The following is a 25,199-nucleotide window of genomic DNA, read 5'->3' as shown; positions in this document are numbered from 1 at the left end:
TTGTGCGTACTTATGGATACAAACATTGATGTACTTGTGTCACTCCTTATCTGATTCGGTGAACTGCCCTATTGGCGGATCATAGAACGTATGGCGCTCCTGGAGGCTACGGCTGGGGAGACTGGAACCTCTGCTCATGCGGGCCACGCCGCTGAAGAAGCTGTTGCATCCCATGGCGTGAATCAAGAGTTTCCTTCTCAAGAGACTGCATACCAACCGTGCGGGAAACCCACCGTCAGGCGCTCACCGTTCGGAGGCATCGCGAGGCATACACTAGGCGTGCTCCTCCTACTGATTGTCGTATTTTTATGGACCACATCGAATTTCCTTGCCAGTGTACGTGCAATTCATTTTCGAGGTTATAAGTGTTTCATAGTCCCATCTATATCCCAGTTGATATACTGACAGTCCACTCAACATCCACGCAGACGATCTTCGCGGATAATACCTATTCCAAGCCCTTCTTCGTGACGTATCTCAACACTGCAGTGTTCACCTTACCACTTATCCCATATGCATTACGCAGAGGTTTCCAGTGGTGGAAAGAAACGAGGGCAAACGCGGATGTCTCACACCAAGCAGAGGATGGACCATTAGAAGAAGAATCGCATCCATTTCTGAGCTCGGAGAATGAGCCCGGTATTAGACACGATGCTCCTGGCAATCCATCAGCGTCTGCAGATGGGCTACCTCGGTGTAGCAAGGAAGTTCGCGAAAAATTGGATTTCCGGGCGACTGCGCGATTAAGTCTCCAATTCTGCCTCTTATGGGTGAGCGAACTACACCTACGGAGCGAACTTGCACCCACCTGCTAACAAGGCTCCTAGTTTGCAGTGAGTGCCTCATTTACTTGACTACTATCATTACATCCATTTATGATGAACCTTCAGGCGAACTATTTCGCGTACGCATGCCTGCAGTATACCACGGTTGGGAGCACAACGATTTTAACATCGACAAGTGGTGAGTTGGGTTCGTTTGCATAATCTTGGAGGATACTGACAGATTAGGGGTATGGACTCTGATTTTCGGGGCAACACTCGGTGTAGAGAAGTTTACAGCGCGTAAACTTTTCGGCGTCATTGCCTCTCTGACGGGAATTATTATTATCTCCAGGGTTGATTTATCTGGATCCAACGATGAAAATCGTGGCTCTTTTCCCTACAAGTCCCCAGCTGAGATAGCTATCGGTGATGCAATGGCTGCGTTTAGTGCCATATTATATGGTGTTTACATTATAGTGATGAAGAAGCGGGTAGGCGATGAAAGCCGGGCGAGCATGGCCCTGTTTTTCGGGTTGGTTGGCCTTTGGAATACTTTTATTATGTGGCCCGGGTTTTTTATCTTGCACTTTACGGGACTAGAACCGTTTGCATGGCCTGACTCACACTTAACATGGACGATAATCCGGGTATGTATTAAGATTTCATCCTCACAGTTTATCTTTTGTTTCTCCCATCGGAAACGAGCCTTCGCGGTTGAACTGCTAACCAGCCTCGCTCTCTAGACTAATGCGATTGTATCGCTGGCTTCGGATATCTGCTGGGCCTATGCTATGCTTCTCACTACGCCATTGGTTGTGACAGTAGGACTCAGCATGACAATCCCTTTGTCCCTTATTGCCCAGATTTTCATCCATGGCCAATATTCGACCGTGCTTTATTGGATAGGCGCAGCGATCGTCTTTCTGTCTTTCATTTTTGTAAACCATGAGAGCAAGACTGAAGCAGAGTGAATTGAAGTATGAAGGGCTGGGCGATACAATCATTTTGCATGCTGTTTAACCTAGAGATACCCTTATATATACATCGGTGGAGCAAAATCCCACTAGAAAGTACATGGACGATCTGGCGGTCGAATATCATATATTTCGGATTCTTAGAGTAAAGCTTCGGGATGGTGCACATCCATCATGTATTTAGATGGTAATGAAGAGAATCTATATTTTGAAATATACCGATTCACATTCCGATGCAATACGCCCAAATATACTCCATAGTCCCATAAAGGGACGGTATATGCACTTCCCTATCCAATCAGAAGCCGACATCCGGAGCAATTGATTACTTATTCCGCTTCTTGGCTAGCCTCTTCTGGGCCCTGACATCCTTTTTCAACCTCGCATCCACAATCTTATATTTGCCCTTGACGCCCCTTGGCCGGCCTGAAATTCCTCTGTTACCACCTTTTGCTACGACTAACTTCACGTTCTGTTTGGGCTTCTTCTTTGTCGCCCTTGCCATCATTCTCGCAATGGTCTGTGCTTTGTCTCTCTCACTCACACCCTCGTCTTCTGCCAAAAGCGCGGATTTTTTCTTCAGTTTTTCTAATCGCTGAGCTTCTTTGAATTTTTTCCTGCCCTTTGCTTCACGGACTTTCTTGATTGGCCGAGCGTTGATAGCACGCATCTTTTCGCGGATTGCGGCAGCGGCGGCGGCTGTTATAGGTCGGAGAGGTTTGGAATGTTTGTTTTCATCATCAAGGAACCATTCGGGCAGACCATCAATATCTCTGAATGCATACTTGTTGAAACCATCGTCGACGACATCGGCGGAAGTTTTCTCGCCTGTGGCCATCTGCTGGGCGAGTGCCATGGCTTCGGCAGTGATGATGTCGATATCTTATCTTAGGGTTAGCAATTTGGACATATTCAAAACCAGGCAAGATTTGTCACCTACCGAGTTTACCTTCCTTCGTGCGAGGATCATCTTTTTGTTCTTCGAACCCTTCTATATTTGGTTTGGAAGAACGGCCACTCTGCTTCTTTGTCGCCGGAAGGGAATCCACAGACATTTTGCTCTCGTTGTCAGTTGTTTCGTAATCTTCGGAATCATTGTCATCATCACTCTCCTCATCTTGTTCCGATAGATTCTGCTTCCTCTCTGCTTCCCTTCCCTCTTCATCTTCCTCATCGTCCTCATTGCCAAGACCTTGGAATAAATCCTGATCAAAAAATAACGCCGCTTTGTTAGAAAGACCATTTGCTTGACCATTTCTAAGAATGCCAGGTTGCGCTTGAGGGGCGTCCTCATCATCGTCACTTAACCTATCACTTTCTTTATCAGATTCTGAAAATCCTTCCCACTCCTCCGTCTCTAAGCCCTTGCGAGCTTTCTTGGCCCGTAATTTTGAATCGCGCTCTTCGCGATCTTCTTGATACTTTTCGTACATTGCATCTAGTTCTCGTTCAAGGCGGTCCTCCTCATCATCACTCGCCACATCGCTTGTAGCCGAACTTTCTTCATCTTCCTCGCTCTGAACATCAACCATCTTTCCACTCGTAATATTTCTCGTCGCTCCCTCTCGAGTGATAGGTTTTATAGAGAACATCGCTCCCTCCCCCATCGGTCCACTCTGCTCCATACCAATGTCCGTTGGCGTGATCATGTGCATTTGTAGCCGTACTATTTCTTTTTGCTTCCGTTCGTTTTCTCTTCGGCGTTCTTTCTTTTTCCTCGATGACTCGTGTTCCTGTAATCGCTGCATTTCTTCTTGGATAGCGAGCTCTTCATCCATGGGCTCGATTTCAGCAACCTCTTCTGATTCCTCTGCCTTCTTGGCCCCCTTTTTGACCGCCAGCCCAAACTGCTCTCGCACCTTTAGACGCCATCTTAAGAGAGTTCGGAATTCCTTTTTTCCTAAAACTTTGAGATCCTCGCAGCAATTTCGAATTTCGTCTGTGGTCTCAGGAAGTCGTTCAAGGGTTGCCAAAGCAAGATCACCACTTGGAGATTGATGAAAACTCAATGTATTATACGTTCCGAGGATTGCGATTGGGTCGGTAGTGTTAATGAATTCTGTGACGGGAATTTCTTTATGCTGTGTGTAATCTCCCTCTTCATAACCCTCTCTCTTTCTCTTTTTCTTCTCCGGGTTGAATACCTTCGCTTCATTGTTCGGCGTGGGATCTTGCAATTCCGCAAAAACGTGTCTGGGATCCAGGAATTTCGGGTCCATGCGCTTCGGTGCTTTAAATCCCCGGCATACAACGAAAATTTCCGCAGAAACATTTCTTGAGGACGGGGGTTTCGTTGCTTCGACAGAAGTAAACAATTGCTTAAATACCCACAACAATGAATTGTAATCCTTCGATCTAAAGACCTTTGTAACGAATGTTCCGCCGGCAACCAAAAATTCCGTTGCGAGTTTCAACGACTGTAGGGCTAATTCGGCCTGGGAGAAAGCATCTTGAACCCAAGCAGTACCAACATTGGGAGCTCCGTCGTGAAGAACCGTATCCGCTTTCCAGGTTTTCAAATGTTGCCGGATTGTCGCACGACATTTATCCGTGGTGATGTCGCTTTGAAAGGTGATCACTCGAGGTATCGGTTTAATTGGCGCGAGGTCAACTCCGACAATAAGAGACTCTGTGGGCATACATTCCGCAGCCACTTGACACCATGACTAGAAAGGAATTTCGGGTCAAAATAACTTCACGAGGAGTAACATAGGAGAACGTACACCAGGTGCTGCGCAAAGATCAAGAAGTACTTTGCTCTTCTCAAGGAAACCGTATTTTTTATTAAGTTGGATTAATTTGAAGGCTGCTCGAGCTCTATAGCCTTTCTCTTTGGCAAGCTTATACCACTTGTCCAAGCGACCCTTGCCATGCTAGGAGACGAAATCCTGTTAGCTGATGTTCTCAGGGAAGTGCTTGGAGAATGGTCAGTACCTTTTTCTGGATAGCCATAGTTACGCGACCTCGAGTCTAGAGTAGCTGAGGAGCAAAACCGGACAACCAGACGCCGCTCACCTCGCCGCCTTCAAATCAGCTCGATTAGATACCGAGATCGAAATATTTGAATGCCAAGATCTATCACCAGCCACATACTTCTAGCCACGAATCACATGATATTATGTAATCAGAATATAGCTTGGCGCGGATGACATCACGTTACTCTGGCTCTCGGCCTATCAGATGATGGAACGACGACCACGCTCAGTGGTTGTCATGATGATGGCATTCAATGCCAATTCATCACTCTCTGAAAGCAACCCCCAGAACCCTATCCTTCTATCAAGTGACCCCCCTTCGAGCTTTGATTCATGTTTTTTGCGGGCTTCGTGTGATGCCGGCTCATAGATTCTTCTTATGGCGCATACGGAGCCTCGGAAGCTGGTGAACCAACAAAAGGGCCGTCAGTCAGACCCACCTCCGAAATCTCATTTAAAAGAGGACTCTTCACAGAATGGGCGCGAAAATGTGACCGTATGTGTCACTTTATCTGTTTTAGTGGTGATAGCAGCTGAACTCCTTTTGTTTAGACGTGGTACATGAAGTCCTGGCCTCGGAAGTCCAAGGCACCAGCGATAACGGAGGTTGCGCGCGAGAGCATTTCGGCAACGAATACACATCTATCGGAACGGACTCGATCTAGTACACCTGTGTCGCGACAATCGAGGACCCAATCCATAGACCTTATGAAGAAGGGTAGAGTGTCAACAAGGTCACTTCCCGCCGATGTTACTACTACGAGAATCAATGTTGCTTCCAGTAGATCGTCACCTGTGCTGGGAACGTCCAATGACTTCTCGCCGGCTACCAAACCTGAAAATGGGGACGATAGCGCTAAAGAGGAGGCTCTGATCCCTGTGACCGAGATAAAGAATAGCGCACAAACAGAAGAGCAAAATAGATGGAAGGAAAGTCTCGAGACTGACGAAGAACCGACGAAACCAGATCAGCCAGCAGAGAAAGGCGCGCAAGGAAATACGGCAACTCCACAACCTGGATGGTTCAGTTGGCTTTCACGTAGCAAAGATGGGGCGGATAATTCTACCACTGATGAAAACAGGCAAACCACAGCAACCGGTGTCACGTTAACTAAATCCCCGATAAAGATTGAGCCTGCCCCTGAGACAGAGCCAGAGACTGTAAATCAGTTGGTAGCTGATTCAGAACAAGATGCAAGCAAGAATATGAGTGTGGAGCCTCCTACGAATACGGACAGCACTTCGACCACCACACCTCAAAAAAGATCTTGGTTATATATGTGGGCAGTGAGTCCTGCCACTTCTCAAGAAGCGAATTTTGGAAATGGGGAACCCAAATTAGAAAAAAGCCAATTAGTCGAGACGAACCCAGCAGAGTCATCGCAGCAGGTGATGCCGGACCAGGCAGAAAGTATGCATGCGACGGGACCTGACGTGAATGCTACTGTCAATGATGCTACCCCGGTACGAGACGTTGCCAGACCAACCAGCTGGCTTTTTTGGTCTAGAGAAAGACAAGATACGGGAGCTACGCCGAACACCGCGCAAGAAACCTCCACAGAATCACCTGGGTCAACACAGCAGAATAACCCGGAAGCTACAGTGGGCCCGGTAGATGCCCAACCAGCTCCCGCTGTATCAAATCTAAAGTCAAAAAATAAGGGCTCTTCAAAATCCGCAAAGGCTGTTGTGGTGGAACTAGGCCCTGAAGTTCTGCCTGAATCGGCTAAACAGCCTGAGTCTTCGCAAGCAAAGAAGTCCCATACTCCCCCCAATCAAGTATTACCTTCGTTTGAAAACACTTTCCCCCCACAAGAGCGGCCCGGCATATTTCAGCAACTAGGACGCTTAATTTATTATGGCAAGGGCCCGGAACCGAAACATGTTTTACGTGTGCAGGATCGGCCTCAGATTAAGAAGGCACTGGCTATCGGTATTCATGGCTACTTTCCCGCTCCGTTGATAAGAAATATCATTGGTCAACCCACAGGAACATCAGTCAAATTCGCGATGATGGCAGAAAAGGCCATCCTACAATGGGCCGCAACTAATAATTCACCATGCCAAGTTGAAAAGATCATACTCGAAGGCGAGGGCCGTATATCTGAACGGGTGGATCTACTATGGAAACTACTACTCAACTGGATCGACCATGTCAGGAGAGCTGATTTTATTATGGTATCATGCCATAGCCAGGGAGTACCTGTGGCAACGATGCTTGTAGCCAAATTAATTGCTTTTGGCTGCATTAGCTCTGCACGTATAGGCATCTGCGCAATGGCCGGGGTTAATCTCGGTCCGTTCCCAGACTATAGGTCAAGGTGGATAAGTGGCTCTGCTGGTGAATTGTTCGATTTTGCCGACTCGAAAAGCAAGGTTTCCCAGGACTATCTGACAGCACTTGAAACTGTGCTCGATTCCGGAGTCAAAATAGCGTACATAGGTAGTATTGATGATCAGCTGGTGTCCCTAGAGGTATGTCGCCCCCGATATGTCATTCCTAGTCCACTTCTGACGTAGCAGCAGTCGTCTGTTTTCGCAACCATTTCCCATCCTCATATTTGCCGCGCCGTATTTGTGGACGGTAGGGTACATGCGCCAAGTTTGTAAGCAATATCCCACTTTGTGATCATGTCAGTGCTGCGGCTTACCCATCCTCTTGTAGTGTATCACATTTAGTTGGCTTCTGTATGAAGCTGCGTAACCTCGGAATATCCGATCACGGCCTTATCCGTGAACTCAGCTCCCCATTGGCAGGAAGTTTATACTTAGGAGAAGGACACTCTCGCCTCTACGATGACGATGCGGTTTACCAGTGAGTTCCCTCCTGTGGTCATTCCGGGTTTGCTTTGCTGACCTTTGCTGACTTTTATCAGACTCGCTGTCCGATTCGCGCTCGAAACAACACCTGCTCCCAGTACGAAACTGGAAATACATACCGTTCGTCTATCGAACCCCTCGAATCCTTATATTCTCCCTTTTGCCATGCGAGGTGTCCTGGAGGAAGAATACGTTCGGAGAGAATTATCCGAAGAAACAATCGAACTTCTAAAACAATTTGATGACTGGAAACCATCTACCAAGGTATTGAAGGATGTAAAATTTAGATTGGAAGGGATCCGGTCGAAGCTGTGACTCAGGTTGAACAGTAACCCATCTGGGGGTTCAAAGAAGTATAAAAGATTTTCCTGCCATTTACTCCGGGATCCACGGAGTACCACTTAGCCTTTTAGCCACTATGTTATATACCCTATGTCCTTTAAGCCATGAGCTTTGCCATGCTAGTTGTCTTTGGGGGGCTATGTTTAGAATAGAGATAGAAGTAAGTGAATAAGAGATGAAATTGTTCACTCTCTCTCACTATCCAAAATAAAGTAGAACATTCAGATATAATAGCTGCAAAGGATGTCTTATCATCCTTCCTCTCGGGCATCTATATTCTTAAATACCTAATTTTTTTTTCACACACATTCACCAAGGCTCTCAGGCTATGGTTGACCAATATTAATATAATATCTCCTCAAGCTATGCGATATGTGTGGTTTCATGCACACACAAGTAAATTCACAGTTCTGACGATCTGTAAATTGGTGATGTCCAATTGACCCTGTCCTTTCGATCGATGCTCGAATATTCATACCCGCATATAGAGGACTAGAATTCCAGGAAGACATATAATAGCTCTGCAGGATATATTCACTTTCAGTTTCTTAGCAGCTGTGAATCCACACAAATCCATTTTACGCAGAAACTCTGAGCGAGGGGAGATAGAGATACAGCGATGGGAGCAGTTGTGAAGGAACGCAGAATGTCGCCCAACTGAGAGACCGAAGGAAACTCTTCAAATAAATAGCACTAAAATGATGCGTAACTACTTCGCCCCTCCCCCCCTTTTTTCTTTTTCTTTTCTTTTCTTTTCTTTTCTTTTTTTTTTTTTTCCACAAAAGTCTTGAGAACCTTAAGGCTTAGCTGTAGTTAAACCTTGCGCTTGGGGATATATGGAGGGGGCACCAAATTAATTGACAGTATATAGGGTATCTTTTGATCACGTGTAGGATTATTGTCTAATGGCTGTACATTGGCGGAGCTGGTTGGCCTGTAAAGAATTTGTTTCGCTAGCCCTCGGTGATGTTAGGGGCTAGAAGTCGGAAAGCAGCGTAGTGTCTCTATTCGACAGTGAAGAAAACCATGAGCAGAGCTCGATAGACGTTCTGCATCTTGGGACAGGGACCATTCAAGGTTACGGTTGTGGAAACGCCGTCAAAAAGGCTCCTTCGATTTCATCTAGAATTACGAGCTTGGTTAACATACTAGACACTCACAGAGCAGAGAGTACGAAAAACAGTCTCTTGATGGAAAGAGGAGAACGCACCTCTCATCCCATCTAACGCCTCGAAAGCAATTGCATAGTTCTTGACTGCGTCAATCACGCATCTCAATCCATGCCGAAGCCGTTCACGTAGCTGATCTGTATTGCTCAATGGAGTGCTTTCCGCATTATGTTTTGTGATGCAAGATTTGTAGTATAACATGAGCATAGCATAGCTACTTTGCATAGCACAGCAAGCGAATGAAGGCATTGTGCGCGGCATCGGGTCACACGATGGAGTAAAGCCTCCAGGTGGTCTGTCTCCGTAGAGAGGGTGTGGGTACGGCAGACTGTCAAACATCTGAGCAATAGTAAGGGCAGATTCAAGACATATACTGGTTGAATCGTAATTGGAGAATGGGAAAGATTCTTCGGATACCCAGGAGTATGTTGATGCATCTGAGGCGGGAGGGGAGACAGACGGCGAAATATCGCTAGGAGTCGGCACTTGAGATAAACTGGCACTGCAACATGAAACTTTAGAATCTGCTCGCTGTTCCGTGCTCGTGCTTTCTGTATCTGCGGAACCGATACTCGCGCATGTAAGGTCACAGTGCTTTTTTATAAAAATCGGTATATCTAAGAAGGCGCGGAACCGATGGATTTTGATACGAGCACTGTAACTTCCTTGTTACTATGCAGACTAGGTCGTTGTTGGACGGAGACTCATATGTACCTGCTGATTTTTATTCGCGCAATTGCCCTGACGCTATTTGCAGTGATCGCCTCTGAACGATACGCATCAAGCGCAGAAACATGTGTTGGGGGATGAATATTAGCTTGGGAGAGGGCAGCTAAAGCCCAAAAATCCAGCTTCTTCACTCTCTCATATATGCGAGACATATCGGCGCGGCCCCTTAGAGCACGATTGAGGTCACACACGTACTGCGTTGCAGAAACGAGAACTTGCTGCGCTTGGACTAGTACAGCCCATGCCTAAAACGCTGTCAGTAGCTCCTCGAAGCAAAAAATTTAAGAGATCGGGATACGGTACATCAGAATCAGCAGAAAAAAGGGGCAATGGGGTGACAAAGTGAGGGTCCGTCACGAGGATTGCGGGAGCCTAAAATTATAATAGGGATTAGACAGCCTTCATTGACTTAGGGATCCGGGCCTTACCGTGTTACTAACGATTGAGCCCTGACAAACGCAGTAAAACTAGAGTGATGATTAAAACCTATCCATATACCTTGCTAGCGGCATTCCGCGGGGGGGTTTCATCATACTGTCATCCACCACGCTCTCCGTCTTGCTTCAGCAAAAATATCATCTTCCCTGCCTTGTGTGTGAAGTGACATATTGAGAGCCTTGACATATGCCTCGCCAGCACGGTTCCGCATTTTAACAAGGTTACCTCGCTGTGTATATTCATAAACGCTGAGAATAAGCAGCGCCAGAATGCTCTCCAGTTCAACGGGCGTGTTTGGGTGCACTGGAAGTCTTTTGGGTATCGGTTGCTCATTGAGAAGCGCTTGCGCAGGACTATCACAAGATTCAGTCAATTCTGACTCTGCTTCCACGCTATCTAGCGCGGCACGGGCAAATCTATGAGAATATGCGCGTCTTATCAATATAGACTCCGACGAAGACGGATCCGGATCTGCTGGGTGCGGAACACGCGCGAGCACAGCCGAAACGGCTAAGGTAACCGGTGATTTCGGATGATAAACAAGTGGCGGGTTATCAGATGTCATATCCGGGCTTGACGGAAGCTCCAGGGGTGAATCCACGCCTTGCGCTGCGTGCGGGGGAGGGAACACTGGGAAATAATCGTGAATAAATGTGTAATAACCATTCAATCTAGTATGCGTATTAGAATGCCGAAATTAAGAATCCGAATGGAAGAGTTCGACAGAGTAAGCACTGACATGTCTTGTTCGCTTCCGTAGACCCTAACTCTAGTCGGAGCCGACGGAGGGAGGGGTGTTGGCACAGGTTCTGAGGCCAAACCCGGATAAGAAGCAGAGGATCCCGGCATAAAGAGGCCTTCAAACATTGACTGGACTTCGTTGGGAAAATCGAGTGCTCTGAGACCGGCGCCAGGAACGGCGAGCGTGTCAACTTGGTTGAATAGTTCTATTTTGCTTATCGGATCAACGCCATCCCGTCAAAGGTCTCTTCGCGGCGGCTCATACCTTCGTCAAGCCGAGGAATCGGATGGACAACGTTCCATATTTTACTTTCCGAAGATTCCATCGCTACTGATGCTGCCGGAATGACCTTCTTCTTTCGCGGACCGCCGCGCCTACTTGGTAAATAACTGCAATCTTTTCCCTTGAGGGTGCACTAATGGATGGATATAACCGTTTAGCATGTCTTCGAATACTGATATTTCTGCACGGCCATTGGCGCTTTACCCACGTACACCGGAGCATGGGTCCTTTCCGTCGCATCTAATTCTGGAGGCTCGACTAAGATTGATTTTGTTACTAAATAAGTTATAGTTCGTACAAAAAGCATGAGAGTGGAAAGCCATTTTAACAAGCAGGTAGGCCAAGGAGAACAAACAGCGCGGAACCGAACATTGTCAATACGAACTGAAACTGGGCGTGACTTCAGGTAGCAAAGAGAGTCCACCATGAGGACGCATCACTTACCATGATAGACAAGCAACCTTGACGGGCGGCTTCGTGAACTTCTTGCGCGTTCCTTTCCCAGCTGGGGCCCTTTCCAGGCGCATCTCAGTCTTGTTGTCCTCGTCCATGGCGAGACTGAGGGCGAAGCTGCCTGGTTACGGCGACTCAGCAATTCAGAGGCAGTTATATAGTTCAGCTTCCTAGCAGCTTGGCTGTCTTAGAGTGAATTGACATGCTTGGGAATGTAGCAACAGTCCAGGCCGGGCGATGGGCGGGTGTGTTGTTGAGCGATAGTCGGGATCAGCCTAACGGGGGGGGGAACTCGAGACGGCTCCAAAATTGCATATGTCATGTGCCAAGAAAAAGGTTCGTGTCCGATCCGCTGATGAGTCAGCGACCCATCTGAGATCTCACAAACGGATACCCCACCATCGATCGTGACGGCGGCTTGGCGTCAGCGCTTGGCTCTTCAACGGCTGCACGCCCACTGGGGACCACTGGAGGGAGGGCCTCGAGGGCTCAGCCCGCCACGCAGCTCTACTAATAGAATCTCGCCAGGTCGTCAATGGCACTCGCTTACTCGGCTTGCCAGATCCTTGGAACGACTGACATCCACCTGCATTGACAGGGAAATTGCCAAACGAGCCAACACATGAGCTAATTATCGACGAGTGGCCGGACTTCATACCAAGCTTTGCCCGAAGTACCAATTTGGCTAGGCCGCGAGCTCGGCTGCAAGCTAATATACGTAAGTCTGCTGGGGAAGGCCGCACAAATGTAGGTCACATGATTCTGGCGACGCGATCTATTGCCACCAGGTTGACAGCCACAATATGGGGCACTCAGCCTGTGTGTGTTGCGGAATTTGAGGTTGGGCGATCATCTTGGGATGGGGGAAGTTGTTCGATCTGCATGGCTAGCCTTTTGAGAATAGTCCTGAGAATGGTGACGAGGAAATCTTGCATTTCCTCATTGGTGAAATTCATCTTGGGCATAATGTGATGAGAAATAGAATATCGAGCCGTATTTGTAATGATCTATACTTTATAGTATACTCGCATTTAAGATTGTTGATATATTTTTCTCGGGGACACAGCTACTGAACGCTCTTCCATACACTTTTGGGCACATTTGTTGGCAATCCGTGGCCCTTCAAACACTGATCAATAAGCCACATTCCCACGACGAATTCCTCCCTTGACAGCATGCCGACAGCGTCGTGGCTTACTAGTTTCCAAATTTTCGCCAGCTCAGCCTGCGGTAGCCGAGAGCGACTCCAGATATCTCGGACCACCAAGTCTACAACCAGATCTTCATATGCAAGCGACTTCCTAATAACCTTCTGATCGACGTTCGGGTCATGCATAACACCAAATCGGGCCACACCTCTATTAGCTTCCCAAACTTCCTCGTATCTTTTCCGCTCACTCGAAGTGACTTGGCCCTGCACGAAGTTTCCACTCTCTATCTGAAACACTTCAGGGTTGGGATTAAAAGTCACCCGCCTTGGTGGTTTTGGGGGTAATTCACTGCCAGATTTTGGCTCATCGAGCATGTCCATCCCCCTTTTTAATATCTCATCAGGACCGAGGGCTGGCGGATTTACTTTGCTGGAATCGTTTGATAGCTGCAATAAGGGCTGAGAGGGAGGACCTCTCTGCCTTGGCGGTGGCGGTGGCGGTGGTTGTTTAAGACCACATTTCGAACCCAATGCAGCGTGAGAAGGTATCAAATATGATGCGGTCATTGCGTCCGCTAATGCGCTGTCGGATATGTCCGATTCCCGTACTTCCAATGTGTGGTTGAACCCGGAACCTTCTTGGTCCGTATGCAGACTTGGTGGGTCGAGCTGTAGCAGTTCTGACTCCGTAGATAATTGGGACGATCGTGGTGGAACGGGGGGTGCTTCTTTCTTCCTCTGAGGAAGGGGTGTCGGGCTCTTCCAAGAACTCATCTCGGCGTGAGGAACTCGACTGCCGTGTCTTACAGCAACGACAGCCTTAGAACCTGTGAATTCTCGTCTATCGGCTAGCTCAGCGCCTGCCTCTGAGTCCGAGGATAATATGGCGGATGTATTTTTATTGCTCAAAGGAACAGCTGGAAAATGAGCAATTGGGGAGATATTGCGACTTCTGCCGTGTTGTTGATTGCCACATAGCTCTGTTCCAGTGGCCTTTACCAGCTTGGTTCCTGGTTTCAATGCGGCTCGTTGTGGAGGAATAGGAGGCTTGGCCGTGATAGAAGGGTTTTGAGAAGGTGCTTGCCGCGAGAAAGATGCCTTTTCAATGGGTATTGAAGCCTCGGCGGAAAATTGCTTGATTCTATCTCTCACCGTCGCTGTGGCCCGAATATCATCATGCTGAAGGCCATCCTTACTCGCTGACTCGGCGTCAGCGGTCACAGGAATCTTCATCCCATTTTTTCCTTGCCTGGTTGCTTGTTTTAGCAGGAGCGGCTTTGAGAATTCGTGATGTAAATCCTATTATTGCGCCGCGCAAAGCGTTGAATGAGAATTCGTGCCGGGCGTCTGTGGTGTCCCCGGGCCGAGAGCCCCTGTCACGTGTATTAGATTAGTCATCATATTAGTTGTCTCGGTAACCAGTTAGTTAGTTACGAATTTGGTTACGCAGTTAAGGTAGTTCACCACTAAACGAGCCACACCACTAAACGAGCCAAATTTCGCCAAATGCTCCACGCAACGAATTTATTAAATATCTCAACAACCAGATCTTTATTATTAAATAGCTATTAAATATTAAATAAATGTATTCTTTAAAGCATAGAAATTAGTATAGTTAGGAAAATAAACGGGTGGACGGCCTAATATTACGGCCAGAGCGAGAGATTCGGGGGGTAGATAGGAAAGAATTCAAAGGAATGTCAACAGTAGATTTCTCGGCTAGGGAGCCTAATGCCTTGCTAGGGATGCTTGTAGAGCTCTTACTTCCCCTTTTGGAAGGTTGTATAGGCTCTCCACAATGAGGCTCTTTAGTAGGGGAGTCCTTCCGACGGCGCTTTGAAGCCGGCGCTTGAAGCCCTGACTGCCGGTGTTTATTAGCACATTCAACCGCCCGTTTTTCCTTCTCTGCTAGTTGTAAAGCCTTCTTCTCCTCACGAGCAACACGTTGTGCCTCTCTTTGTCTAGCATGTTTGATTTTTTCAGCCTCTCATTGCTCCCGGGCCTTTTTACAGGCATCCTCCCGTTCAATCCGCCTTTTTTCAACATCCCTAGCAGCCTGCTCCTTTTGAAGCTCCCGTTGAAGTTTTGCCTCTTGTGTTTGAGCAATTTTATCAGCTTTTTCAGCCTCTATTTCATCCAGGCGCTCGCGTGCCTTAAGAACTTTTGTTGGAGACCAGAACTGCGCTTGACTAGGATTATCCCTATTGAGTAGGCCTAGGGGCTTGCCTCGCTTGCGGCGTTGCTTCTCCATCACTAGAGTTGATCTTAGCTGCTGATTCTCATGTTCCAGCAGTTCATTACGAAGAGCAAACTGCTCACTGGCTTGGATAACCCGTCCAATGCTCTGTGAATTTAGGCTGTGCCGGAGACGTATACCCTTGATCTCTTGTCGGAGCTGGTGCATATTGCTAGGAATAGGAGGTTTAACTGGCAGTGTAGAGGCTTGAGCAGTTTCAAATTGGTGTAGTTGATGTTGAGGATCCAGAGGATTAATCCCAGTCTTTGCAAAGCCAGCAAGTATATTTTCAACTGTCAAAGCCTTCTTCCAAGCCACATTGAATAGTCTCCAGAAATCCCTTTTTGTCATTCGAATATAGCCCATTCCTTGATGTAGTAGTGCTTCCAGCTCATTGAAATATGCCTTGCCCAGCGGCCCAAAGATTCCAACATCAAGAGGTTGCAAACAGTGGGTTGAATGCGGCGGGAGGATCATAAGGAGGATCTTTTCATGGTCAGTGTATTTGATAAATTTCATATTTATATGGGAGGAATGGCCATCTAGTAGAAGCAGATGTCTTCCTCGACCAGCTTGTTCCTTAGTATGCCGATTGAAAACCTGTTTCAACCACTCCAGTCCATATTCATCATTGCTCCAACCATTTGTTGAAGCTGCAAAGTAGGCCCATTCGCTTCCATCATAATCATCTAGCCATGTATCCTGGAGATCTCGCGATTCGCCCTGGTAAATAAGAGCTGGAGGTAGTGCAATTCCTTCAGCAGAGACTGAGCAGAGCAATGAGAGGAATTCCCAACTACCATCCTGGGTGGCAGCATTCTTTCCAGCTTGTAGGGCTTCAATAGAGACTAATTGCTTTGAGGCATGGCAGGAGCCTAGGAGGAATCCTTTTTCATCAAAGTTGTAGATGTTTGAGGGCTCAAGATTATATTGATCAATTTTCTGCTCCAACTACTCCATAAGTAGTAGTCAAATAGTTAGCCAGCATCAACAACTGCAATCGCAAGTAATCAAATAAATCATCAAATTACAAGCATATAGAAGTGCTTAAAGCACTGATAGTTATCTGCTACCTGCCTATTTTGATCAATTGCTTTGAGATAAATGCATTTGATCTTGTCATTATGCCGCTCGCGAAATCGATTAACCCAGTTGATCCCAACATCCTCTCCTGTCATCTCTTGTACGATATTTCGTAGGATCTGAGGTGTAATGGCAAGGCCGCGGCTAGAGAGCTTGTTTATATAATTCAGGAGCTCCGCCTCCTGTATATCAGAGAGCTTTTTCTTATATCGGGAGGCTGCTTCATCCTGAGCAAGTTGCAAGCCTTTATGCCATCGGCGCAGGGTCTCTCGGTTAACTGAGTACTTTCTCGCGGTTGCAGCGTAATTTGGGGTCTCTTGCGATTCAAGATCTTCAATTGCAAGCCTAATTGAGGCGTTGTTGACCATGTTGTCGCATATTGAATGTTGAACGTTGGAGGAATTTTGGTGGTGGAAGATTTGGCTCGTTTAGTGGTGTGGCTCGCTTAGTGGTGAACTACCTTAATAGTTTACATAGAGATCCCAAGGATATGATCATCATATCATTCTCAGTACATTTGGTAGCATGCCCCTTGGCTTTCATTCAAGGATTGCTGCATTTTGCTGTGATAATATTACCACGGACATATAACCACTTCTGATCTAGTTGACTTGCCACAATAGGAGATTGGTCAAAGCCTGCTTTGATACATGATATCCAAATTTTTCTAGACTTTACAGGCTTCTTCTGCAGGTTTATATATTGCTATGCCAGAATTACAGCATCTTTGACTAATCTGTTACAGAAGAGCAGCATCAGGTCTCTAATTCAGTCTGCCCAAATGAGCCCTGCCCATTTGCCTATCATGCTCTCCGACTTTAATTCGAGTTACTACCCTAGTAAACTCTATGGTTCAGTTAACTGCCTAGCATATAATTCATCACATGGAGCATTCTTGCCTAGGTAGATCATATATAATATTCAGCACAAATTACAATATTCATTATAATGTACTCATTAGTATATAGCATCATATTACTATCTTCATATAATGCTGCTCTAGCCTGAAAGGGATCAATTCAATACTTCTATTGCAAAAAAGGTAATGACCACGTCGACCCTCGCAGTCTGGGTTCCAAAGGTGAGTTGCTGAAATGTGAAAGTAAATGAGGGAGGCAATCGAGTCATGCCAATGAAGCTCGCCCCTACCCCGACTACTACTACTTAGGAGGACGTCCTATTGATGAGAAATTTGCCTTTCTGTGTGCCTGTAGGTTTTCAAAAGGCTCTGAAGTGCATATTATAACCTTTTTGTCAAATTCCTATAGCTTGCCGTGGTTTGTTTGACTCCATCATTGTGTCTTCCACAGTGCTACTGACTTGAAGTTTCCTTCACCATAACACAACTTTGCTGAACATACAGCCACAGAAATGATTCTGAGATTTTCAACTCACAGAATGCTGCTGATCCAAATCCTGTCAATAAGGCAGCAATTGCTGATGGTGGCATCTGTGGTCTGATTTACACAATTCACAGAGCAAAGGTCAGATCAGGTACATCTGAAGATCAACTCTTGTTAAAAGAATAGCATGGATGGCTGTGCTCCAAATTTCAATTCCTTTCAATCCCAAATGAACTAACATCCAGGATCTCCCCAAACCACTAAGCCATGAGCTCTACGCATGCCCACAAATTTCCGAATAACACACCCACCTATCATGCGCGTTGTACCTCTGCGGAAAACCAACATAACAAGCTGGCTTCGACACCACTTTACCCCCATTTGGGTAACATTGGGCTACGACACGCCCATCCGCATTGGGTATGTATCCCTCCCACCGAATCCGGTTATCACCACCAGCACCCTTAGGACGGTACCAGAAGTCTATCTCTGCAACACCACATACTTTTTCCAGTTTGACCTTCCATTCGCCGTTGCTGGCCTTTGCAACGAATCCAGTCTCACTGCGCCGGTCACCATCGCAATAGCACTTCCTCTTGAAGTAGTTGGATGGGCAGATGAAGTACCTGACAGGAACGTTCGGTCCGTCGCTGACCATTAGATGGAAGTCGGCAGTGGCACAGCAGGCCAGGACAGCTGCAATAACTATGTTTTGAATGAGTGAGGCGCGCATGGTTGCCCGTGGCGAGGACTTGATTGATGATAAATAGGTGGAGGGATTTAGTTGGGACTGCATCGGTGATCAGCTATTCGTGTGCATTTCTTGGACGCAGCTTATGTGGATGTTTCGCGGTCAGACTTACACCGCGGAATAATGGGGAGGCTAGATTCGCTGCTGAGGCGATCTGGTTCGGGGTAGAAAGCGAGAAAGAAGAGGAGGGAAGCTGCCGACGACCGTCGATCGATCGTCTGTTCAGCCTTCTCCAGCTTCCTGGGATTGGCCTCCCCAGTCGTCTAGCGCGCGCATTGCGACGTCAGGATCAAAAGTTCCGCCCGAAAAGAGGAGATGGCCGGTCTGCATAGCCTGTACTACGGACTAAAATACGAGCCTGTGCATTCCCGTGCATCCCCCACAACAATATCAACAGATCTACGGAGTACTCCGTAGCGGAGTAGTCATCCAGAACACTTGGCGCCAAATGACGTCAGGTCACCTGATCTTGTGTTGTGGTCGCGTTCTGCTGCCTGGAGACTTGAACATCTAGGGCGTGGAGGTCGGTTTTGGAGGTCAGGCTGAGGGCATTCTCGGCTTATTTATATGGAAGGAGGCTTATATTTTGGAGTACGTCCAAGGAAGAAAGTGGTGATAGTGAAGCTAGCGATTCACTCTGTAACTGCCATATCTGGCAATGGACCGATTGAACAACGTTGGGAGAGAGACCGAGAGGGAGCTCGATGAGAAGTTCGCTGATGAGATACCATGGCCTGTAGACAACGGCTAATTTGTGTATTAGATATCCCAACCGTCCCCGCAATAAACAGTCGACATTACCTTTCCATGACCTTTTCCTTACGCTTTTCAATCCCCTAAATGGAAACAAGAAGAGACCAACAGGACCTGCCGCCGCTCGCAAGAAGTTGGGACCACATGGAGGACAACAGACCCTTTCCCCGCAGGAATTACGGCGAGATATTATTCAACGTTTCATTTCACGATGGAGAAAGGAAGTGGGGAATGATATCTATCCTGCGTTTCGATTGATCATACCTGAGAAAGATCGAGATCGTGCGATGTATGGCTTGAAAGAGAAGACAATTGGAAAACTGCTGGTTAAAATTATGAAAATTGATAAAAACTCCGAAGATGGATTTAACCTTTTGAACTGGAAGCTTCCAGGCCAAAGCATGGCGAGTCGAATGGCTGGCGATTTTGCTGGTCGCTGCTACGAAGTGATATCAAAGCGACCTATAAGAACAGATGTTGGCAACATGACCATCCAGGAGGTCAATGACAAACTGGATGTTCTAGCTGCCACCAGTAAGGAAGATGAGCAGATACCTGTTCTTGAAGAGTTCTACAGAAACATGAACCCTGAAGAACTAATGTGGCTCATAAGAATCATTTTGCGTCAAACGAAAGTTGGAGCCACTGAGCGGACGTTCTTCGAGATATGGCATCCAGATGCAGAGAGCCTGTTTAGCATATCCAGCAGCCTTCGGCGCGTTTGTTGGGAATTATATGACCCGAATGTCCGCCTGGAGGCCGATGAAGCACGGGTGACGCTCATGCAATGCTTTCAACCTCAATTGGCGCAGTTTCAAATGCATTCATTTCCAAAGATGATCGAGAGGATGCGGCTCTCCCCTGACGATCCAACGTTCTGGATCGAAGAGAAGCTAGATGGTGAGCGAATCCAGCTTCATATGATGTCCGACGACTCCATTCCTGGAGGTAAAAGATTTGGATTCTGGTCACGTAAAGCAAAGGATTATACATATTTGTATGGGAACGGATTCTACGATGAGAATGGAGCATTGACGCGACATCTTAAAGATGCTTTTGCAGATGGTGTTGATAACATCATTCTCGATGGAGAAATGATTACCTGGGACCCAGAACAAGACGCACCATTGCCCTTTGGCACGCTCAAAACAGCAGCTTTATCAGAGCAGAGGAACCCATTCTCGGCTACTGGCCAAAGGCCCTTATTTCGGATTTTCGATATCTTGTACCTCAATGATAAAGCCTTAACCAGATACACATTACGGGATAGAAGACGAGCCCTTGAAGCCAGTATCAAACCAGTCCATCGTCGTTTGGAAGTTCATCCCTACGAAATCGGTAATTCTGCTGCAGATATTGAGCCTCAGCTCCGGAAGGTGGTGGCAGAGGCATCTGAAGGGCTTGTTCTTAAGAATCCAAGTTCACCTTATCGTCTGAATGACCGCCACGATGATTGGATGAAAGTGAAACCTGAATATATGACGGAGTTTGGTGAATCCCTTGATTGCGTTGTGATCGGTGGATACTATGGCTCAGGTAAAAGGGGCGGTGGATTAGCAAGTTTTCTGTGTGGACTGAGGGTTGACGAAGCCCAAGTTCGACAGGGGGCTAGCCCGATGAAATGCTACTCATTTCTTAAAGTTGGAGGAGGATTCACGGCTCCAGACTATGCGAATATTCGCCACCATACCGACGGCAAATGGAAAGATTGGAATCCCAAGAAGCCGCCAACTGAGTTTATTGAATTGGCTGGTGGTGATGCACAGTACGAACGCCCTGACGTATGGATTCGGCCCGATGAGTCTGTTGTTCTGTGTGTCAAAGCAGCCTCTGTGACTCCTAGTGACCAGTTTCGATTGGGGTTGACAGTTCGCTTTCCGCGATTCAAGCGGTTACGAATGGATAAGGATTGGAAAAGCGCCCTGTCCATTCAAGAATTCATGGACTTAAAGGCGAATGCAGAAAGAGAGCAGAAAGAAAAGGAATTCAAGATCGATAACTCCCGAAGAAAACGGGCGAAGAGGGCTGTCAAGAAACCCCTTACAATTGCTGGATACGATGAAAGCAAAAGGGCCGGTTTTACAGGTCCATCAGGGCATGTTTTTGAAGGAATGAATTTTTGTGAGTACCTATCGCATTTTACATCGCATGACTCATCCTAATCAGCCCTCGTAGTCGTTATTACGGATTCAGTTGAGCTGGAGAAAAAGTCCAAACTTGAGCTGGAACAATTGATCAAAGCAAATGGCGGGAAAATATATCAAACCCATACAGCGGCACCTAATACTCTTTGTATTGCAGAGAGAAGTATGTTCCGGCAGCCCAGAAGACTTACGAAGACGATGCTGACAAAGGCTGTAGGAACTGTTAAGGTTGCATCTGTGCAAAAAGTAGCAAAAGAAAGTATCATTCGTCCGTCTTGGCTGTTTGACTGCATTAAGCAGAATGAAATTGACAAAGGGCTACCGGATTTGTTGATCCCCTTCGAACCGAGGTTTGTCTATGACTGTTGTGGACTTCGCGCAGCTTCCTAACTTGTATCTCTCTGCAGACATATGTATTTTACGGTGAAAAGCCAAGAAGAAGAGATAGCCCGACATGTGGACGAATATTCAGATAGCTACGTGCGAGATATTACCCCAAATGAGCTAAGCAAGGTAAAGCAGCAATTTTCAGGAGGAATAGTAGAATCTAACATTTTAACAGCTTCTTGTTTCGATGCCCCTAATCCCTAATCTCCCACCACCCCACATTTCAAAAACGGAAACCCAGATACAAGAACGAGAAAGCACCTTCCAGGAGCTGCGAGGCTGGCTATTCAAAAACCAAGTGCTACATTTTGTCAAACCTCGATCGGATTCCATGCTGTCGCTCCCTCTACGTCTTGCGTCTAATCTTGCTCGATTTGCGGGTGCTTCGGTGGCAAATGAACTGGAGGACAAAAGCATCACCCATGTCGTCATTGACACGGACAGTCAACCGGCTGATGTTTCTGCTTTGCGCTCTGCGATATCGAAGCGTGTAGCTGCTGGGAGAAGAATTCCGCATCTTGTGACTATTGCCTGGATCCAAGACAGCTGGAAGGCAGAATCATTGCTAGATGAAGAGCGTACGTGTTCCCCTCGTTCTGTGCAGCCAGGCATTTTGTTTCGCTCCTTTTTTTTTTTTTTTTTCCCTTTTTATTTGGCCATATAATTGATCCGTTATATGCCCCTTCTCGGTTTAACATGTCATTGCATACATAGGGTTCGCTCCGACCGCCTAGTTATGGTTGGTCAACTCCGTCAACTGGTTTTCTACGATTGGTAGTTGGATAGGGTGGTCGTATCATCCAACTACTTGTTCGTGTTGTCAAATGGAGCTTGCTTGGACAATAGAGATCTCTATTAACAGGGCTATACGTATTATAAGGATAATAATTAAAGGACAAAGAGGGCTTCGATCTAAAGCAGGTGATTGCGGGAGATATATATATATATATAACTATACCTCAATAAGCTACTCCATTGTGTTTTTGGACACTATTTCCGGGGTGGGAAGTTGACATTCCCGTCTCTTTCTTTCTAAAATCCACTATCAACTGGAAGACATTGGTTTGCTTAACTACAGCAAGTGTCTCTGGTGGCCAATGGCGCTCTCTTCCGGTTCGGTGGCATAGTGGCTGAATACTTTTAATAGTCTGTACGCCGTACGCAGGACATCGATTCTCGTTCCCCATGAGGACAGAAGCGTGGTGTCGTAGTAACCCCAAAAATTGTAGTGCGCTTGTGACATAGGCGGCTAGACTCGGTTCCAACCTTGGTGTTTGCGGATAATCAATTTTCCGTCGCCGAAGTTACCTGCCCACAGATGGATAGGTTAACTTAGGTAACTAGCTACAGCGGGCGCGAGCAGCTGGGAATGCAGCTTTGGCCGAAATAATCTCCGTCCAGTTGACAGTCATGCGGTGGTTTCAAGAAGCGCGATATTGCACGCATCAACTTGATTTATGGCACCCTTACTGACCAGCTGAAATGGCCGAGCCTAAACAACGTTTCAAGCTGATCCTTTTGACCCGCCCTTGATGATGTCTCGATGATGCAGCCTTGCGGTCACTTCGTTCTCCTTGTTCGCATCACCCGTTTCGCAAACCATGAATGCACATTCCCGCCAGGGTCTTTCTTACCCTATCCGAAACCTGAGCGACCGGCACCTTCAAGATGATACTGTTGCTCGATGGATGCCATATCTGTCAGCGATAGCATACGCTTTCGTATCCTCTGTCTTCGTCTACTCCTTACTTGTATATCTTACTATTTTACCGTCGTTTAACTTATCCAGACTAGCTTGGAAACTCACAGTTATGCTTTCTCCGGGTCCTATTGTCTTTGCCCTCGATAAAAATCCGAACGAAGGAGGTGTTTCGAAGGATAACAACCTAGCGCGTGATATCCCAATGAAGGAACAGGCGTTGCGGAGAATTTTGCGCTTTGATAGAACATCTTTCTTGTCTGGGCCGTCTGGGTATCCAAAAACAGGGTCGATCCATTTACGTACAACGCGCCTAGCTCCTGCAGGACTAGGAAACTTCAATAATTCATGTTACCAGAACAGCATTATTCAGGGATTAGCGTCGCTTCGTCAGCTTGATTATTTTTTAAAAAACAACCTTCAAACCCTTGGGCACGTACAACAAATGTCCACGCATGTATCTCTGAAAGAAACAATAGCGCAGCTTAATACCCTTTCAAATGCCGGGCGCAAGCTATGGCTTCCCAACGAACTCAAATCGATGAGTAGCTGGCAACAGCAAGACGCTCAAGAATACTATTCGAAGCTGGTGGAGCAGATTGATAAAGAAATAAGCGAGGCGTCAAAATCTCTGGTTACCGACGATGGCTTTAAGCTCAGCCTAACGGCGCTTCAAAGAAACCCTTGTTCTTCTCCCGATGAAAACCGCGTCTGTGAAATATTAAAACGAATCGGATTTGTGGACTTGGTCGGTCCTTTCGATAACCCTCTAGAAGGGCTCATGGCGCAGCGCGTCGGGTGCATGACGTGTGGCTATTGTGAAGGGCTTTCTCTAATCCCATTCACCTGTCTCACGGTTCCACTTGCCCAACATATTGAGTACGATGTAAGAGACTGTTTAGATGACTATACCGCGCTAGAGCCAATTGAGGGGGTAGAATGCATTAAATGCACGGTTCTACGCGTCAAAGCGGGTCTGCTCGAATTCCTCGACAAGTTAAGGTCTAATGATTGGTCACAACTTGAGCCAAGTGAAAAAGCGCAGAAGGAGGCTCTGAGCCAAATGACAGAATCCAGGTTAAATGCAGTCCAGGATGTCCTGCAAAATGAAGATTTCTCGGAGAAGGCTCTCTCAGAACATTGCCGCCTCAACCCGAGGAATCGTGTCTCTTCGACAAAGTCGAGGCAATCGGTCATTGCAAGGGCACCAAAATCGCTCGCTATTCATATCAATCGCAGTGTGTTCGACGAGTTAACCGGGGTTCTCAGAAAGAATTACGCCAAAGTTATCTTCCCAGACATTCTAGACCTAGACGAATGGTGCTTAGGCAGTAAGCAAATCGGTACAACGGATGATACTTTAACTGAAAACTGGGAAGCGGATCCAACGAAATCCATGCTCTCTTCCCCTAGCGCAGCATTTCAGTCTTTAAACAGAAAGTACGAGCTGCGTGCTGTCATTACCCATTATGGACGGCATGATGATGGGCACTACATTTGTTATAGGAAATTTTCGACCGAGTTGCCTACAGATTCAGTCTCAGCCGACAATAGGCAGAGCAAGATGGAAGGGGAAGAAGAGCAGTGGTTTGAACTGAGCGATGCGGACGTTACCTCGGTCAGCAAAAACATTGTCATGGAACAGGGAGGCGCGTTCATGCTTTTCTACGAACTAATTGGTAATGCCTCAGAAAAGCCTATTGACGTTCCTTCTGATCCCTCTTCCCAAAATTTCACCGAAGGCTCCTGCGAAAGCCCAGTTGACGGGCCAGATTGAGAGCAGACCGGTTTTGCTCAACAATTGAAACGGCCCAGACTGCCTTGAGCATCTTCGCGTCAACCCATATAGTTGCTTGGACGGTTCACAGCACCTCATCTAGTGGCTCAATTGGCATTGTCTACCCCGTGTCTCCTTCGAACCCGGCTTGTACGTCTGTCCGTGGCTATTGGATTCTCAGGAATACT

At 46.9% G+C, this 25,199-nt stretch overlaps 8 protein-coding genes across 9 annotated transcripts; 5 read left to right on the top strand and 3 right to left on the bottom strand.

Moving 5' to 3' along the window:
* Positions 1 to 90: 90 nt before the first annotated feature.
* Positions 91 to 1,735, top strand: D8B26_007626 (uncharacterized protein; the record flags this gene model as incomplete). Its single annotated transcript, XM_003067134.2, has 6 exons — positions 91 to 336; positions 429 to 770; positions 828 to 833; positions 891 to 963; positions 1,011 to 1,411; positions 1,508 to 1,735. The coding sequence occupies 6 exons, from the start codon at positions 91 to 93 to the stop codon at positions 1,733 to 1,735; spliced, it is 1,296 nt and encodes a 431-aa protein (XP_003067180.2).
* On the bottom strand, positions 1,503 to 4,690 carry SPB1 (AdoMet-dependent rRNA methyltransferase spb1; the record flags this gene model as incomplete). Its single annotated transcript, XM_003067133.2, has 4 exons — positions 1,503 to 2,620; positions 2,679 to 4,404; positions 4,462 to 4,611; positions 4,673 to 4,690. The coding sequence occupies 4 exons, from the start codon at positions 4,688 to 4,690 to the stop codon at positions 2,064 to 2,066; spliced, it is 2,451 nt and encodes an 816-aa protein (XP_003067179.2). The 3' UTR covers positions 1,503 to 2,063.
* Positions 4,691 to 5,092: 402 nt separating this feature from the next.
* D8B26_007624 (uncharacterized protein) lies at positions 5,093 to 8,040 on the top strand (the record flags this gene model as incomplete). Its single annotated transcript, XM_003067132.2, has 5 exons — positions 5,093 to 5,209; positions 5,266 to 7,188; positions 7,240 to 7,319; positions 7,379 to 7,528; positions 7,590 to 8,040. 5 exons carry the CDS (start codon positions 5,093 to 5,095, stop codon positions 7,846 to 7,848), a joined length of 2,529 nt encoding a protein of 842 aa, XP_003067178.2. The 3' UTR covers positions 7,849 to 8,040.
* Positions 8,041 to 8,227: 187 nt separating this feature from the next.
* On the bottom strand, positions 8,228 to 11,834 carry D8B26_007623 (uncharacterized protein). Of its 2 annotated transcripts, none has more exons than XM_066125591.1 (10): positions 11,680 to 11,834; positions 11,440 to 11,493; positions 11,218 to 11,368; positions 10,951 to 11,158; positions 10,309 to 10,882; positions 10,202 to 10,240; positions 10,077 to 10,145; positions 9,759 to 10,018; positions 9,086 to 9,699; positions 8,228 to 8,997 (listed from the first exon to the last, which is right to left on the bottom strand). In XM_066125591.1, the coding sequence occupies exons 2-10, from the start codon at positions 11,473 to 11,475 to the stop codon at positions 8,954 to 8,956; spliced, it is 1,995 nt and encodes a 664-aa protein (XP_065981675.1). In that variant the 5' UTR covers positions 11,476 to 11,493; positions 11,680 to 11,834; the 3' UTR covers positions 8,228 to 8,953. The 2 variants fall into 2 exon arrangements, with proteins under 2 accessions (XP_065981675.1, XP_065981676.1); XM_066125592.1 differs by having other exon boundaries at positions 11,448 to 11,493; positions 11,680 to 11,827.
* An 878-nt stretch (positions 11,835 to 12,712) lies between these two features.
* Positions 12,713 to 14,155, bottom strand: IRS4 (Increased rDNA silencing protein). The gene has a single exon (XM_003067130.2). It carries the CDS (start codon positions 14,069 to 14,071, stop codon positions 12,755 to 12,757), a length of 1,317 nt encoding a protein of 438 aa, XP_003067176.1. The 5' UTR covers positions 14,072 to 14,155; the 3' UTR covers positions 12,713 to 12,754.
* A 3,495-nt stretch (positions 14,156 to 17,650) lies between these two features.
* D8B26_007621 (uncharacterized protein) lies at positions 17,651 to 18,161 on the top strand (the record flags this gene model as incomplete). The annotated part of the gene is made up of 1 exon (XM_066125590.1): positions 17,651 to 18,161. Exon 1 carries the CDS (start codon positions 17,781 to 17,783, stop codon positions 18,159 to 18,161), a length of 381 nt encoding a protein of 126 aa, XP_065981674.1. The 5' UTR covers positions 17,651 to 17,780.
* Positions 18,162 to 18,764: 603 nt separating this feature from the next.
* On the top strand, positions 18,765 to 22,476 carry LIG4 (DNA ligase (ATP)). The gene is made up of 7 exons (XM_003067129.2): positions 18,765 to 18,962; positions 19,015 to 21,125; positions 21,180 to 21,311; positions 21,366 to 21,498; positions 21,556 to 21,661; positions 21,711 to 22,113; positions 22,250 to 22,476. Exons 1-7 carry the CDS (start codon positions 18,910 to 18,912, stop codon positions 22,267 to 22,269), a joined length of 2,958 nt encoding a protein of 985 aa, XP_003067175.2. The 5' UTR covers positions 18,765 to 18,909; the 3' UTR covers positions 22,270 to 22,476.
* Positions 22,477 to 23,136: 660 nt separating this feature from the next.
* Positions 23,137 to 25,011, top strand: D8B26_007619 (uncharacterized protein; the record flags this gene model as incomplete). Its single annotated transcript, XM_003067128.2, has 1 exon — positions 23,137 to 25,011. The coding sequence occupies one exon, from the start codon at positions 23,137 to 23,139 to the stop codon at positions 25,009 to 25,011; it is 1,875 nt and encodes a 624-aa protein (XP_003067174.2).
* Between the last annotated feature and the right edge of the window lie 188 nt (positions 25,012 to 25,199).

This window comes from Coccidioides posadasii, chromosome 4 (genome assembly GCF_018416015.2).
Source record: "Coccidioides posadasii str. Silveira chromosome 4, complete sequence".
NCBI lineage: Eukaryota > Fungi > Ascomycota > Eurotiomycetes > Onygenales > Onygenaceae > Coccidioides > Coccidioides posadasii.
This window is presented reverse-complemented; position numbering and strand designations above follow the sequence as displayed.